At 29.5% G+C, this 18088-nt stretch overlaps 1 protein-coding gene across 6 annotated transcripts in view; it reads right to left on the bottom strand.

Annotated features, from left to right (window-relative positions):
• Positions 1-306: 306 nt before the first annotated feature.
• Positions 307-18088, bottom strand: part of LOC111036498 (formin-binding protein 1-like) — a 29617-nt gene continuing 11835 nt past the window's right edge. The window contains exons 2-15 of one of the 6 annotated variants that reach the window (XR_002604781.1): positions 17622-17737; positions 12591-12641; positions 5938-6085; positions 5021-5278; positions 4266-4451; positions 3413-3652; positions 2430-2456; positions 1689-1813; positions 1377-1622; positions 1204-1317; positions 1008-1141; positions 714-923; positions 580-643; positions 307-509 (exon numbers count right to left, since the gene is read on the bottom strand). Coding sequence is in view for 3 of the 6 variants with exons in the window: in XM_022318522.1 (XP_022174214.1) it covers positions 769-923; positions 1008-1141; positions 1204-1317; positions 1377-1622; positions 1689-1813; positions 2430-2456; positions 3413-3652; positions 4266-4451; positions 5021-5278; positions 5938-6085; positions 12591-12641; positions 17622-17737 (1800 nt within the window). In the remaining 3 variants the exon portion in view is untranslated. Of the gene's footprint in view, positions 924-1007; positions 1142-1203; positions 1318-1376; positions 1623-1688; positions 1814-2429; positions 2457-3412; positions 3653-4265; positions 4452-5020; positions 5279-5937; positions 6086-12590; positions 12642-17621; positions 17738-18088 lie in introns of all 6 variants that reach the window. The other 5 variants (XR_002604779.1, XR_002604780.1, XM_022318522.1 and 2 more) reach the window with 5 other exon arrangements.

The following is an 18088-nucleotide window of genomic DNA, read 5'->3' as shown; positions in this document are numbered from 1 at the left end:
TATTATTTTTTTAGTACAACTTATATAAAAAAAATATACATAATTAATCTTTAACCATTACAATATATATAGGTTTATATATAATTAACACTCGTCTGGTATTTATAATAAATTTGAACAAACACAACCTATTTTTCAAGTTAAAATATTAGACATCTGTTTTAGAAAAATACACAAATGAATCATTAATTGACAAAATTGTTACTTATGTTATTTAAATATTCAGGTTGAAAGGCGGAAAATCGAGTAAAAAAAATAATAAATAAACAGTGTAAAAAAAAAAGAATATTTGGAACTAAAGAACTTACGATTAATAAAACAAAATAAAGGTGGACGGAAACTCTTTATAAGTTGAAAACTTATTACATTCTCGTTTTGGCTTTCAACGGGTTAAACGACGGGAAACAATAAGACACAGTGGCTGAAGTAGAAAAATAAAAAGTCAAGCAAGATGAATAATTTGCCACTGGTCCATTTCAATTGCACATTGGTTAAAGAAATTTGATTATCTGAAAGCAATAATAATAATAATAATGATAATAATTAAAAACAAAATTCCTAACTTAAAAAAAATCCTACATGACAACTTGAGCTCGGACCGATTAAATATCATTTTCATTAAAAAATTGGCACTTTTCACAACCTTATACATAAAAAAAAAAAAAATAAGTCTAAAATTATTTATGGATAGGGTGTTTTAGTTTAGTATATACACAATTGATTTTAATGTCATAGGGTGTCGTAAACATTTAAAATAAATGCCTCTGTTCAGCTGGAGTGTATGGAGATGTAGGACGTAGGTACAAAACCTTCCTCAACATTGGGAGGTTGTCTTCTAACACGCGTCCAACCGTCTCCTTGATCTTGTTCGATGATTAACAGTTGCTCTCCGTCAAACATTGGTATTGACCCTTCGCTTGTAGCTGTAATGTTCAATATTAGTGTAAACATTGTGTTATAAGTATAACATAAATTATAACATTTAATAATTGACAAGACGTATTTACCTTCAAACGCATAGAGAGCAGTACAAGTTCCCAGTGGTGGCAAATCGTGAATATCATAATAAGGCGGAGGATCTTCATCATTTGCCAACGAGTTACGCGAAGCGCCCAGACTTACAGTCTCACCAGAGTATCGACTGTAAATAGAATTGTTGATGTTATATTATAAGTGAACAATTTTAAATATTTAAAACCTTACTTGTTTAATCCAACAGCAGGTATAGAAACACTGGAATCAGACGCTGAACGGCTCAAAGATTCATCTTCTCCAAGAGGAGCTCGTCCATCCGTTAAAGACGTATTTATTCTATTACTATAAGATACAATACATAATATAAATTTCAAATTTATGTGAAATAGTTATAATATTACTTGTGATTGGATAGGTTGTTAGTGCTACCATTGCCGATACCATTATGTTCTGCCAATTCATGTTTACGCGTACCCGCAGGACTAACATTACATTCGACTTCTTGTAAAAGTCCCTGGTACTTCGCTATATCAGAGTTGAGTTTATCGATACGCTGGGAACATTCATTCAGTTGACCTTCTGTGGACATTGGGTCACCTAGGGCCGGGTTAGATTCGTATACTCCTTTCATTTTCATTAAGCCGTCTCTAAATAAATAAAACACTTATCATATAAAATTCAAAATTTCATATTAAAATCTAAAAATTATGTACTTGGCGGCTATTTCTTGATGTAATTTTGCTTGCATTTCATCTAATTTTTGAAGGATCTTTTTTCGACGTTGATTTGGCGGTAATTCACTGTAGTCATCCTTATCGCCCGAAGATGAAAGATTATTCTATAATAAATAATTTAAATTAATAAAATAGTATAACATATTATTTCAAAATAATGTATCATGCTATTATTAAAACTGTTATAAAAACAAATAAAGAAATGATTAACATAAACAAAATAAACATTTAATTATTTTATTCAAGCTTTTCTTTTATTCCACAAGCAAAATAATTGTATAATACATGGGGCCTTTTAAAATTGTCAATAGGATAATACTCAATTTTTTTACATAAATATACATTTTTGAGTGGTAGCTTTAACTCGTCAGTTTAATATTATTATTAGTTGAAATTAGTTTTTGTTAGTAATGTTATAAATTATAATATATGAAATTAATAATTATAAAAGTAGTGAGTTAACATGTAATATGGAAATTAAGTTAATGGTTATTACGTTTATGTAAATGTTAAATATCCATTAAAATTAGTGTATAATTAAAATCCCAACTTGGTCATCTTAATTTCATTATTCTTAGTTTATAAAAATATAAAGGTAACTTTTGTTAATTTGTTATATTTTATTAAGTTTCTAATAATCATCCTTTTTCTGATTTTTAGAGGTGAACAGTCAAACACAATATTATTTAATCACACACTTAAAAAAATATTTTTTAATACCTTTACAGAACTGCATACGTCCATTAGCTTCCAAGTGCATGTAAAACATATAAAGCGAGCGTGATTAGCCATGCAGTTAGTAAATAGTACAATGTAATAAAAATAATAATATATACATTTTAAAATATTATAAAACAACATAATGTACAATAAACCCTACAATTATGGGATTGAGTTGATTCTTTCAAAATTATAAAAAATTCGAGTCGTTAATAAAAGTTAGTGAAGTGACGATATGATTAATTTCTGTGAGTAAACGATGTTTTAATGATTCATGTTGGAAACCTAGAAACCGTGTTAGGTATTAAAGAAAACAGGATATTAAATGTAATTTGTGGTTAAAATAGTGTATACTATGGACACCACTCGGAATAGTAGCGTTCAAATAAAATTAAAAATATATTAATAATTATTGTGATCGCTATTAGCTCAAAACATGAATGCGGTGAAAAACAAATATAAGGCGCGTCGTTCACTAAGCTCAGTCTCGTCGTGTGTTCCAGAAATACTGACCCGCTTAACGTTTGTATTTATGAATGAATCGTACGTGAACGACCCGAGATATACAACAATAACGGTTTTCTCATATTTTGTTAGGAATATATTTACAAACACATTATTATTTGTTAATCTTAACTCTTATTACAGTCAACAAATCATTATCGCGGTCGGATGAGTATTTCTGGGGCGTTAGAAAACGTTAACGTTTGACCAATATAATATAACGACACTATAATCGTTTTTTCCCCACGGAAATGATGTACTTACAGAAAGAAGAATTGGGATGGTATTGAGAATTTTTCAAGAAGAGCATATTTTATATTTCATTGCGAAACATAATCGGAAAAAAAAATAAAAATAAAATCCGTTAAAATAACGACCATGGTATTTAATCAAATGGAAGGTACATAATAATATATTTTAAATGTTATAATTATCATCGTCATAGATTTTTGTAAAAAATGTCTATGCATAATATATACCTTGTTGGAGCTAAATATGGCAAACAGGCCCACACGCTTTTTCAGCTTGCCGGCCGACATGGTGCCCTTGACGGTCATCGATTCGGACCTGTGGGCGCCAACGCCCGATGACACGTAAGTGTTGCCGCTACCGGGCAATATGAGCGGCGTGGATTCGCCGCCGCGGCTTAAATCGTCGAACGGGAAATCTCCGGGTGGTTCGAAACCAGACTTGTACCGTTCTATCACCAAAATCGTGTCCTGAAAGTCGAACGAAGAGTAAAACAAATGCATGATGAAAAATGTTAAACAATATAGTAGCCGCGTGTTTATCGCGGCGAACGAAGTGAACCAACCACAGTGATCTTTGGTTTCGGTTTACGATTTTTAAAAAATATTTTTTCAGACTTTTGAATAGGATTTTTATTTTTTCGTCTCAGAGGGAAATCGGTTACTAAAATATACGAGCAATAAAAAATTGTTTGGAAAGCGGGTGTTGAGTTTATGCATAACAAAATATAATACAAAATCCACTGGAAACCGTCGACGTTTAAATTTTACGGCAAAAAAAGCAGCATTTTTGTATACAATTTGATAGGTTTTCAATATTATTTATGCAAATACATTATACAGAGTGCAGCGAGACTACATGTCTCGCACATATATTTTCCTTTAATAATCAATTTATTAAAATACTGATTTTTGGCAGTTTTATTTACTATAAATAAATTCCAAAAGTCAGAATTTGAATAAATGCATTATTAAAGGATATATTTATTGGGGTGAGCATACTTGGCAAATCACACTGTAAACTGCATAGTGCAAACTTATAATAATATATTATATTGTTGCGGATTTATCGCCTTCGACTCACTTGTTTCTCGTTCACTTGATTGGCAGCGTTTATGATGCCGTCCAGACACTTGTTTATGATCGGGAAAACGTTGCGTTCCACGTCCGCCGAATGGGCCATGAAATGCCTGACGTTTCGAATGCGTTTCTCGTCGAGTTCCTGCAGCTGCCTGAACACCTCCGGCATCAGCGCTTTGTAATGTTGGCTCTGAACGGACACATAGCGACTTAGTAAACAGCAAATTAAGTGCATATAAACCACGCACAAACACGCATGCGACTTAACGACGTGCTCGAGTCTTGCAGTGGCTCCGTTTAGGAGTTGAACGCGTCCAAGTTATTATTATTGTTGGGAGAGTAGTGTAAATATAGTACATATACACCGAGATCATTGAGTTGTATACAGAGCGATCCTTCTAATAGCGAGAACTCTAGTTATTTCGAAAAGCAGGTAACTATACATATTTCATTTTTTGGAAATGTGTGTATACGACGAATGATTTGACAAATATTATTCTGTTTTTAGTCATATATATAATTAAAAATGTATAGGCTATAAGTTATCCTTGGGAAAAATGAAGATATGAGTGGTATATAAAGTATACTAAAAATATTACACGATCATAACATTTTCCAAATAATTTGAAGCTTTTCGAAACAAAGAGAGTTGTATATGATATTCCTATACAAAAATCAAATTCGGACCCTTCTCCCCCGTCGATTTCGAATTTTTAACCGTTATTGGAGAACAAAATTTGTACGATTAAATAATCGTACCTGAAGCTCATTGGTTTTTTGCAGCTGGTTGGCATACTCGTTTTTTGATTCCTCACAGTGCTGGTTTTTGATGGCCATGTTCATCCTTTGCTTTTCCACTTCGGCTCGGGACAAGTTGAGGTCAGCGTCGGCTCGCTGAAAGTTATCCAGAGCCCTTTCTGCCTCTTTGAACGCTTTTTCATAGTTTTTCCGCGACCTCTCCAGTGACGCCACCTGGTTGTTGATCATCGCCACATATTTCGCACTGTCCTGGAGCAACTGCGGTAGAAATGAAAACGCATTTCAAAAAATTAATTAGGGTTATTGGTATTTTTGCCATAACAGCAAGAAATGTGTACTACGAGTGCTCACTATGGTGGGGGTCATGATATTTTAACCTGAGGGTTCAATGAAGGAACATTGATAGATAACATGACATGTATTATAATTCTCAGTATCAAATAATGGAAACAGTAAATATAAATATCTGATGTTATATACATAAATATAAAATACAATTTGAAAGTAAGTACATAACGCTTGTATTAAGGACCCCGAAAAATATAATCGTGTTAGTGTAGCTATACCATAATATATCTAATGCTTCTTTTAACCAACAATTAAACTATCGATTTTTGTGTCATACATTCAAAAGTTAGTTACTTATATCAAATTTTGTCTGATTTTTAAACAATCAATTAAACTATAAAAAATATTTTAAATATGTATGTATAATCATCTACTTTTATGTTTGTTATCAATATTTTATTCTAACATAGGATATGTAAAAAAATATGTCCCTCTACCACGGAAAATTCCTGAGCACGCCTCTGGACATGTGAGTGTACCTATACATACGGAAAATTAGCTGGTCGTATAATATTGTTTTATTCTTATTTTTAACCCATATACAAAAAGAGTATAATAGATGGGCGTACCTTCTTTCTCTCTTCTTTGATGTCCTTCACTAGATAATTGATTTCTCTGATGACGTCGGATTGGAGATTTTCAGCGATCACCTCATGTTGACCTGCCAAATCGTTCACTTCGCACAACATCGCCTTGAAAGCTTTACACGTGCTGTACCTAGCATACATACACAAAATCAAATAAAAAAATATTTAAGATGAATAACAATAAATAATCATAATAATAATAAAGCAATCGATTACTAAAGATTATTAACAATAAAACAACAACAATAGGTAACGAATATGACTATTTCGTAAAAAGAAAATGTCCTTACTATATATTATATATAATACACATATATAATATATTTATGTTTATAGATTCGTTTTTCGTAATATATAGGTCACGTGTGTTGTACTCAAGTATTGGAGAGGCGTTGTTATAATTTTCTATACAGCCATTTTGAGAAAAAAGACATGCTCGAAATTGATAAACAATTGGTAATTTTGTGTATAATGGTATACTGCACGGATGTCTAGAAAGTTTGGATACGTATAATTTGCATTGATGTGGAAACACTTTACACGACTAATGACTACAGGCTCAAAATACATTAAGTCATAACTACATTTATAGCTAATTGTTTTGTAAAATATTTAACGAAAACTTTAAGACAAATTTTAAATATTAGAAAACTCAATACATAATAATTTATTTATATGAAATACAAGTTACAATTTTTATAAAAACATTTGTAACAGTTTAACTTTGATTTTTAACATTTCGTATTAGTATTGTATTTTTATTTAGGTGTTTAACTTGATGAGATAATATATAAGAGAAATTTAAAATAAACTACTATATTGTTTGATTACATTTTGGGGACCAAATATGAGAATAAAGTTGAGGGCCTCAAAGTTACATATAACTATCAGCGAGATAATGAAATGTATATTAACGAGGTTGCCACCCTCTCACTTACGAGACTAAAAAAGTTAAATAATATACATAATAACTAATAAGCATCTTTAACTAATCTAAATATTTTTTAAGTATTCGTTACTTAATTTCAGAATAAAACATACCATCTAATAATGATAAAGATAGTGAGAACATTTGAAAGAAAATAATTGTATGCAACGGCAAGTTTTATTTTTAACGAATTTGATTGAATAACGTTTTCTCAGACTTTCGAGACTTACAAGAAAACGTGAGAATATAATATTATAATATATACAGTGGTACGACAGTTTGCACTAATACACTTGTATAAAAAAAAAAAACAGAGAATTGTTTTGGTTTATTTGATAAGATCAATCATATTATATTATTTATCTGGGAAAAAATCTCATTGTCGGAGTTATGTTAATTCAAGTTATTTGTTTATGTATTGCGCTTGTCATATAATACAATATTGTACATTTGTACCGATTATTTTTTTAAATAGCATAATTTTCATTACAATAACGTTTTTAAACGATTTTCGGCGAAGAGCATTTTTTAATTTGTTACGAATCATCGGGTACTAGTACGAAATGGTTCGTATGAATAATAATAATAATATACAATACGATGCTCCTATCCATGGATATATTATTTATCATATTGGTATTCGTAAACGACAACCAAGGACAAACGGATGACCGAATTACAAATAAAATAACATGTTAATCCGTTTTCATTTTCAATAATCGGCATGCACCACCCTCGTTGTCGTAGTAGTAAAATTATTATATTATTAATAACACCAGGTTACTTTGACCCTGAAGGATATGAGTATATATATACATATATTAAAGTAGTAGATATAGGATAAATTTAATTGACTGAACACGGGCAAGGAAGAGAATAGAAGGTCCCCCTTCAGTATCGATCCCCGCGAGTAGTTACGTCATCGTTATAGCTATCGTGACTCACGCGAGCTTTGGTCGTGAAAAAAAAATAAAGATTCCCCCACACGAACAAAACTGTACCTCGAACGGGAAAAAGATACAAAACTATCAAATCCACTATAAACAGTACAAACCCTCTAAGGCTCCAAAACGAATCCCATCTTGTAGATCCGAAGGGAATAGAAATCATGGGACATTTTTAATAATAATTTGACAATTTTTGTCAAGTTTACATAAAAACAAGACGAAAAAAATACTTATTTTCATTAGAAAAATAACAATACTTATGTATGCAAATAATTTGTGTTGATTAAACATTAAAAAAGATACACAATGGATATTAACTTAGACGAAGTGTTGTTAATCAATACTTCTTCAAAAAACATAAGTATCAAAAATTCTTTTTTGGCTGTGTTTGCTACAATGAGAATACTAGAATAGTGTTTACCAAAATAATATAATAATAATAGGCACAAAGAATAAACAATTTTGAAATTTAAGGGACATTGTGGGTATATACCCCTACTATAAAGTACATTGCAGGATGTGAATACCCTAACAACAATATACACATTGAACTTATTATTGGGAGTATGAAATATTTGCGTATAGGTACTAAGATAATGAATTAAAATATTGTCTTCGAGTAACAGTGTATTTCAAGTTTGAATTGTTGTAATAGGTCAACAGGTGTGACCATAAATTCCATACACAATAATGTCACAGGCTCATAGTCCTAGAAGTGGTGGACATTGGAGTAAATTTTATATAGTATAAAAGTATAATATTATTTTATCGAATCGCATTTTGCTGAGCCGTTAGCGTTCAAAATATTCAAATGTTTATTTATAAACGCATACACGCAATCCGTGATATGATAATAAATTATATAATTATGTCCCAACATTTTCGGAAACTATTAATTTAGTGTATTGACCGATTATTTTGTCAGAACAAAATTGTCTTCCAACAACACAATTATCATATAGATAAACTAGTGAGGAAATTTCAGAATTCTTCGAAGTAAAAACTAAAAACATGATTCATCATATAGGTGGAATGCAGGTGCGACAGAAATGTCCGAGGTAAAAAATTAAATTAAAATACGTGACGCCGATGACCGCGACATTGAATTTTTTATTATTCATTTAGCAATTTGATTTTGGTTTCGAACTTGCTACAACTAAATACCAGCAGAAATGGGATGGAGTAGGTTTAACACCCAGTCGCAAATTATTTTTGACTTGATTTAGGAGGAATCGGACTTGATGATATTCTTACCTATAACTTTAATAATAATAATTCACTTTAATATTGAAATAATAAGAGTAAATGGATTATTCTATTATTCTTATCATACGATTTGTACATTACTAAGACGGAGAAAACATATGCGGATGTGTCGTTCGTCCTCTTAAGCATTTAATTTTTGGTTTTGATTTAATAATCTTTGAACGATCGAATACCTATAGATTATGATATCATTTCTGACCACCGTATGTCTGTACTCCGTTTGCTATATAGGAAGAAGATGTTTATTTTAATTGAGAGATCATATGTTAGTAGTTGGCATTTAGTAGAGTATATTGAACTTTACAAACTATAGTGCTATACGCTATCGGCGACGATGGCCAAATTAAATACCGTATTTTTATGATCTAGTCTCAGAACACGAGACGGCAACATTAAACCTGTATTTTTTTTCATTTTCAACCGATTTATATTTTGTATGATGATGACCTGTATATAGCTGCGTAACGCTTGTATTAAAAAATATTCATTAACAAATGGAACTACAAAATGAAAAGACATTTTGAAAATAAAAACTAATAATGTAAAAGAGAAAATATGAAATAAATAGAAATAATTTAAATATTTTAAATATATCATTAATCGTAGTTTATGAACGTATATAACAAAAAAATACTTATGTTCATAAGGGAGTCCCACGCATTTCCCTAAAATTGGATGAACCAGAAATAAATATTATTATTTCTGATTGAAAATAAATATATTTCTTTTATGATATTTAATTGACAATTTTAAGTCTTAATAATAGTAGATCATATCGGATAGTAGCTCGATCCCGATCAGATTATAGTAAGTTATTAGTTATTAGTTATTAGTTATTACTTATTACATATTTTATCCATTGGACTTTGGTCTTTAGGTCCAATAAGCGTTATACTTGTCGTGTAAACGTTGAAGTTCGTCAGGACTTTATTGAGAATACATGTTTTTGTCGATGGTAAAATATTAGAATGTTGTCACTATTTTGGTATTATAATATTATAATATTTTTTAACATTAACTACGTTAAATGTAGTTAACATTTAAAAAAAAATAATTAATAAAATGATCAAGTTCAAAAGGAGTTGAGAAATAATTGATCATAGGGGCTACACAATGCGCATATTATGACACATAAAATTGTTTATTGAGAATGCAAATTTTCAGCTTTGGAACATTTAAAAATATGCTTAATAAATTTTTAGTAAACACAATTAAAAAAATGTTTTAAATTAATCTCCGTCAATATTACATTGGTTGTAAATCATTAGGCCCAGAGTTTTATTATTAATAACTTTTTTTTTGTACCGACGACGCCGGAGGAACTAATTTCTTATTGCTTCCCCAACGGTTATTTATAACCTACTTTTCTACGTCTTAACTTTTGAAGATAACAATCAAAACCATTAGCCACGTAATTTTATCGAAAAGCACTATAACAAATAACAATAATAATTATTATTATAAATGACAAAAACAATCTAAAAATAGCTCATCTTTGAAAATAAAAGCAAAAACCTTATAGCCCAGGGTTATTTTTATTTATACACAAACGCGGATATTAATAATAATTTTACTTTTATTTCCCCGAGCAAATTATTTTTAGATTGTCGTTGTCGGAAATATCATAAGTGCTTGTAGATGAATAAAAAATAGTTAAATAAGCTTCACAATTTTTATTGATGAAACACATTATTAAAAATCTGTGTATTTTGTATAATATAAAACAACGAGTAAAAGGGTCGGAAATTAAATTTATTTGACACCAGTGACCAAGAAAAAGGAAGATTTCATTTTTTTTCAACAAAATATTTTATTCAAACAAAACAAAAATAACCTAAAACTAGTTGAACCTACTTCTAATTAGGGGTTTTTGCCTCAAAAATATAAGAAAAAAGGGCAAATTAGACTAACTTTTTCAAACTTCTTTAAAATTTCTGCTGTGTACAACCTTATACCACTCTGACCCAACTACAACCTCAAACATTCTTCCCATTTAGTCATTTCAAAACTTAGCAATCCGTACCTATAATTACAAGTACCCAATGTAATTTTAACGACCAAACCTCTACATTTAAAAACACCAAATTAACTAGTAAAAATGCATTATAAGCGTTTTCATAATAAACTTACACTAAATTTGTATATTCTCGTTTGTATTCAATCCTTACTTCAAATCGTATCCCCGATGAGCCTCTTTCGCAGATTAAAAAAATACTGGGATCGTAACCCTAACAATATGTTGAGTATTACTAATGGATGACTCCCCCCCCCTCCCATCAAGCGATTCATGTAGATACATTTTATTCTGGTATCACACTTAATACCAACGTTAACTTTATACACAAATTGTGTGTATAATTGTTTTTGCTTTTCTCTAAGAAAAACCTACTTCGACTCTCGAGTAGATTTGTATTATTTTATTTCTTATAGTGTACGTCATGATTGCATCTACACATATATATGAATATCATTAGTACATTAAATTCACGCCCTTTACCTTTATATTTTAATATAATACTGGTCTAAATTTGATAACAATATTATGTACAAAAGACAAAAGTACTCACTGCAAAGTTCAAACTCCATACTATTTATGGTGATTAGAAATACTAATGTAACTACCAACTACAAACTACACGTGTACTATGGATTAAAATAAGCAATTATTCAATATTATTAACAAAGCAATAATTTTTAAAACATCATTATTTTGTAGATTTTTAACGAGAATTTAAAAGTGACTTAGAATTTGCATTTTAGATGAAAAAAATGGTTTACAAAAGGGTAGGTTATGGTTATCATTACTAATGTAATTTCTAATTTCATATATTTCATCAGAAAGTTGGTGTTTGGCACTTGTTTACATTTACAATAACTATTCAGACGAAAAATAAATATTCATTAGATAATTAAGACGAAGATGCCTTTTTGTTTAATCAACCAGTATTTTATCATACTTAGTTCGGAATTTTTGAAACGTTTGATATCGTTACATTTAGTACAACACAAAAGATCCGATTTTTCAATGAGCCACGTACAAGAATAACATCCTCTTTTCAGTGGCTTCTCAGACGTTGGAAATGCGAAGAGGGCACATTTTTGTAAACAGTATCGGATGCATCCGATAGCGTATGTATATAATAATTATGGTGTATATCAGGGGTGGCCAAACATCGTTAACATTTTTACTAATCTAATAATAGGTATTATTTATTCCTTGCTCTTCGTAATATTTTCATTATATTGAGTATGGACTATGGATCACGATTCGCGCACTTTTATCAATGACTCCGGGTCTAGAGTAAATAAAAAGGTTCTGTTGTTTCGGCAACCAATAATCTTTACTAATATCAATCGTTTGCATATTTAAAATAATAAAATATATAATATCGAATATTGTATAGTAAAATAAGATCAGTTTTTCAGTTTGATCTTTGAGACAACAGACGTCCATCGAAACCCTATATTTTAAAGTGATAAAGGCGGCAACTTACTGATATTCTTCTTCTTCTTTTTTTTTGGGTTGATAATTTTTAACCAATCGCCTGAAAAAAAACGAGATTACATAATTACAATAATAAAGTAAGGTTCATATTTCATAAAAGTCAAACATGTAAAATAAAAACCCATTTTATTTGGTTATAATCACGTTAACATTGGGACAATATAAATCAGGGCTGCCTCCCTTTTGGAAGGCCTGGGTCATATTAAGTGAATAAGTTAAGTTGTCTTGTGCCGTATTTTCATACAATTCACATATGTGGAAAAAGCAAAAAAAAGATCCTTTCATAATATCGGTTTTATAGATTACAAGTAGAAAAATACGGGAAAAAACCAAAAATGAACGAATAATTTGAAATCGCTTTTTTTTGTGAACGTTATGATTCAAAATGATTGAGTTTTAAAATTAACGCTAGGGCCACAAGGTTGGACCTTTGATTTAATATATTATATTATACAGAGTATTTAAGTATAGCACAAAGATCTGATCATTTTACACACTGGTTATTTCATTTGTGTTTGTTGGATCTTCGTGTACACACTCTGTATATAATCTACGAGTTTCGACACATCAATTAATTTAATTAACTAAATAAACAGCACGATTTTTTATGTTATAGTCGGGAAAAATATTACTTCGGCACAAAAAATAAAATACACTATTATAGACGTGTACATATTTAATGCATTTAATCGTGTACTAAATATGATAGCCGGGGTCATTAATATTTATGCCGATAACACTGTTTGTACCTGCATAATATTACAATATCGGCTGCATACAATTGAAGGCGGTATGTGCAGCAATGGCTATCCGATTTCTACAAGACGTCGACAGTAAGGTATGTATTGGTACGTCGTAAATGTTTTGAAACGCATAATATTCGTACACGAGGTAGCAGCCAGTAACGAGTGTTTTAGTATTTTGTTCAGCGATAGGTAAGGTTAGCTTTTAAACGTGTCCGATTCGATAGACTTATACGATTTTGTAAACGTTCGACAGGAACAAGTAGGGGTCGTTAGTCATTGATTAAAAATCGATAAGTGAGTGTGTTAAACTATATTATTATAACGAGTAATAACTATCGGAAATAAACACAGACCATTGACGACTCAGATTGACAAAATAAACAATTAGTATTGGTCTATTTTTGCAAGCCATTTTGTTATAACATAATATTTTCGGAACGATGTTCATCATCATTAGCATTCGTACTGAACATATTTTAGGTTCTCTTGAGTTATAGTTTTTTATTGAATAATACATTTTGATGTTTATTATACCTAACGGCCAATACTAATAAACTGTCCATCCACATTGTGTAATATAGTATTTGAATGGTTATTTTTCGGTTCAATGACAGCACTGGAAACCGATAAACGCGGCCCGTTAATACAATGTCATGCCCAATGACCGAGAAAATCCGGAATCGGACAAGAAGAAACTATGTTCTATACTTCAATAGTGTTTAGAACATTTCTTTTTGCAGTGTTAGTGTTGGTTTTGACTAGCATTTATCGAAACAATACCTACGGGCTACGACACAGGATATAAGATACAATGTCATACAGTAACTACGTACAAACACGAAATCGTAACACGAAAATTATTCTGTTTACAAACGATATTTAAATATTTAATGTAAAACGATAAATAATGATTCGCGATTGAAAAAGCACTGTCCAAATCGTAGACTTTCGAGTTTCGCCTCGGAAGAGCGAAAAAATTATTCAATAATATTTTTGTCGCGTTTTCAAAAGCGCATTAAACAGAAATCGTTTTTAATTTTACACTGGAGAAAACATATAAAAATATACAAAACGAGATGTTATATACTTATTACTTATATAGTTATATACGATTCCTAATTCCTATCCATTTTGGCAATCGAGAAAATAAATACATTTTATAAATATTGATGTGGACATTTCAACTATAACAAAAATGAAAGTAAGTAAATATACAAATATTTCAGTTTATTCGGATTTAATTAAATGAAAACAAATCATTGGATTAATGTCACAGTTAAAAAATATCATTCCTTTATTTTTATTGTCTGCATATCATTATATAATATTATGTACATTTTACCGTGGGCTAAAATATCGGCAATATATTATTTCTTAGAACGACATAAATCAATAGAGCATATTGCATATCACATACTTCATAAACTTATCAACTACCTATTATAAAACAATAATTATTTATTAGGTTTATCAGGCCAAACAGAAATCATTTCTTACTCATTGTCAATATTAAGTCATTCTTGTTTGTCCAAAGAATGAAATATGTATTGTAATAATATTTATCATCAATTCATCGACATAAAATGAACGAACTACGAAGTGTGCAATTTATATGCTATAAAATGTATGCTTCAATACAGAAACTATACACAAAAATTGCAATAACTAACATGTAAATACAATAAATTTATTAGGAATACATTTTCAATTTTACTTAAATCCTAATTAATATTGCCGTGCCTAATTTTCTAAATTCAAATAAAATATTGAACCAAATAACTAATGAAGATATTAGTACAATAATTAAAAAAACTTTAACCAGGTAAAATACTAAAATATTTAAATGAGAATTTTATTTACCAGATGTTAGGAACTTTTTGACCAATATTTTAAGGGGGTACTTTGTCATTTATAGTTGTTTTCATTTAGACTAGAGAACTAATAGTTGATATAAAGTGGACATTTTTTATTATACTTATAATCTAACTCATAAATCACAATATTAACAGAAATTTACACTAAAGCCTAATGGTGCGTTTTCCTGGCCGCGTCAGACAGTGGAACAGTCATAGACGCCGACCATTGTCCAGGACCGATGTGGTACTAGATGTCACGTCCAAACGCTGCAGGAAAAACGAACCTTATTTAAAAACTGAAATAGAACAATTTTAAGGAATAAGATATAATTAACATCAATCAGTTAATAGGTCAATGACATATGAAATAAATATAAAAATAGGGCTTAAACGATTATGGGTTTTAATTACCCCCATTACTCTCATTAACCTTCAATAGGTTTCAATAATCATAATTTATGAATTTATGCAAATTAAAAAATGAAAAAAATCAACATTGATAGAAAAAAAATGAAAAATGAACTGAGAACCTAAGTTCTTTGAATTGAATTAATTAAATAAAGCACTAAAATTAATTTGGGATACGGGAGCTGTTCTGCATTAAAACAATCGCTCTGTATATTTTATGAATTCACATATTTCAATAGATAAATAAATTTGTATGATACTTTTTCTATTATTATAAGAAGTAATAACAAATATACGAGTATTGTATATACAAATAAAAACGCGTCAGGTTGCCAGGGTGAAAAAACAGAAAATTAAATAAATATTTTTAGGACAACATCCGATCGGCGATCAATTCCATGTAAATATTATATGCTTATTAGTCGCTGTCTAAACATTTTTTTCTTATCATAATATTTTAAAACTATTTTGAATGATATATATTCTGATATTATATTACACACAGATATTTAATTTGTTTGAATTGTAATCGAATCAAAATGTTTGATTTGGGGACGTTAAAAAAAAAAATTATATTATTAGGTATATTACTTAAATGTGTATGTGATATTTAAGAATTGAAATAATCTTGAATATTTCATTTCAAGTGATACATATTTTAATACTTATCACGTCTTGCGCATATCAAATAGTACATGTAAGCATATAATTACTTCTAATATTATAATAAATTAACCAAAATTTGATTAAGTATTTAACCAGAGGTTAATTAAACCTATTGTTATTAACACTACAATAAGCCGAAAATCTCAGAATCGTTTTTTTCAAATGCGATGTTTTACCCTCGCATTACTCAAATTTATTATATAAGACACTATCTTTGCCCGGAGTAAATGAAGTAAGTCGAGGATCATATCCAGTCACTACAGTATCCTATCCTGTTTTTTTCATTACTTAATTTTACTCAATATTTGATATATATATATATATATATATATATATATTATATACACATGCGTAGAAGTTATTTTTCTTATGTATTTATTTTAGTATAAAACCTGTCTTTACTTAGTTTAATTTATAGAGAAGGAAAATAACACATGACACGTACCCTCAAAAATGTACTATATTACATCCGAGGTGGTCACCTGTCTTTCCAAAAACAAACATTATTTGTGTAATTTTATCGTAATATCATCATTGGATGTGAAACGGATGGACGATGAATATAAATAATAAGTTTCACTATTGTGTTACGTCAGCATAAGACTGTGGTTAATGTTAAATAAAGAAATTATAATAGGACTTCACAACAAAACCTTAAAATTTTAATTATAATCTGAAATAGTTTTATAACTACTTGTCTACATAATATTCTGAACACATAATTGATAACTGAAACGAATACAATCAATACTAGAATTGAAATTAAATACATATTTAATATATTTCAAATATTGGTGTATTTGCTACGAAATTATATATTTCCTTGATAGCTGAATATTTACTTATAATTGAATAAATACACTTCAATATTGTTTCTTCATATTTTCTACTCATAATAATATAAATATAAACAATAATTGCACCCTTTCCTTTTGTAAAAAATTATATTTTATATTAAAAAAATTAAATATAGAAATGTAAATATGACGAGATCAAGCGTAAATCATTTAATGTAAGCTATTTAGTAATATTATATTATTACTAATATAGAATACGGTGTGGAACCGAAAAAAAATTTACAATAACGACACTACAAAATATATTATAAATAGTAAAAAATATATACTTTTAACATAAATCCTAACAAAACATTGTACCTATAAAAGCTTGTTAAAAATTTTGGAAAATGTAATATTTATAATATCACGAAGGTCAAACGCGGCAATTACTTACAATATAAGTGCGTATTATTTATAAATCAGTGATCTTCCCTTTCCCCCCTTTAAATTTTATTAGCTGTTAAACGTATTATATTTTCATAATATTTACATAATGTTTACATACCTGAGTTTGCCAGCGTATTCCATTTCAATGAGGCATCTGTCGCGGATGAAGTGCCCATATCTTTCAAGAAAATCAATGCCTTTTTGAGTGTGGAACGATAAATTATCGTACTGGTCCTAAAATATAATAAAAAAATGCCGTTATATTTAAGGTTAAGATCAAGGTCAGTAGAATAGCGTAGAATGTAGATACATTAGGTATATATGATATATCATATTTATAAATATATAGGCATGTGATGCATTTAGAATAATAAACATTTTTTATTTGACTGTATGCCAATACTAAAATATTGGCAAATATTGAATTTAAAAACAGTTTATTCAAGTCGATTTAATTATTTCGAACTCATCCATCGCGCATACCTGAATGGCACGTGCACGCATACCGAAAGGAGAGGAATCGTTGTAATGGAAAAAATGAGGAAGTTAAAATGATTATAGATAATGGTTTAGATACATACTATT

The sequence above is a fragment of the Myzus persicae genome, unplaced genomic scaffold (genome assembly GCF_001856785.1).
Source record: "Myzus persicae strain clone G006 unplaced genomic scaffold, MPER_G0061.0, whole genome shotgun sequence".
In the NCBI taxonomy this organism is placed as follows: Eukaryota; Metazoa; Arthropoda; class Insecta; order Hemiptera; family Aphididae; genus Myzus; species Myzus persicae.
This window is presented reverse-complemented; position numbering and strand designations above follow the sequence as displayed.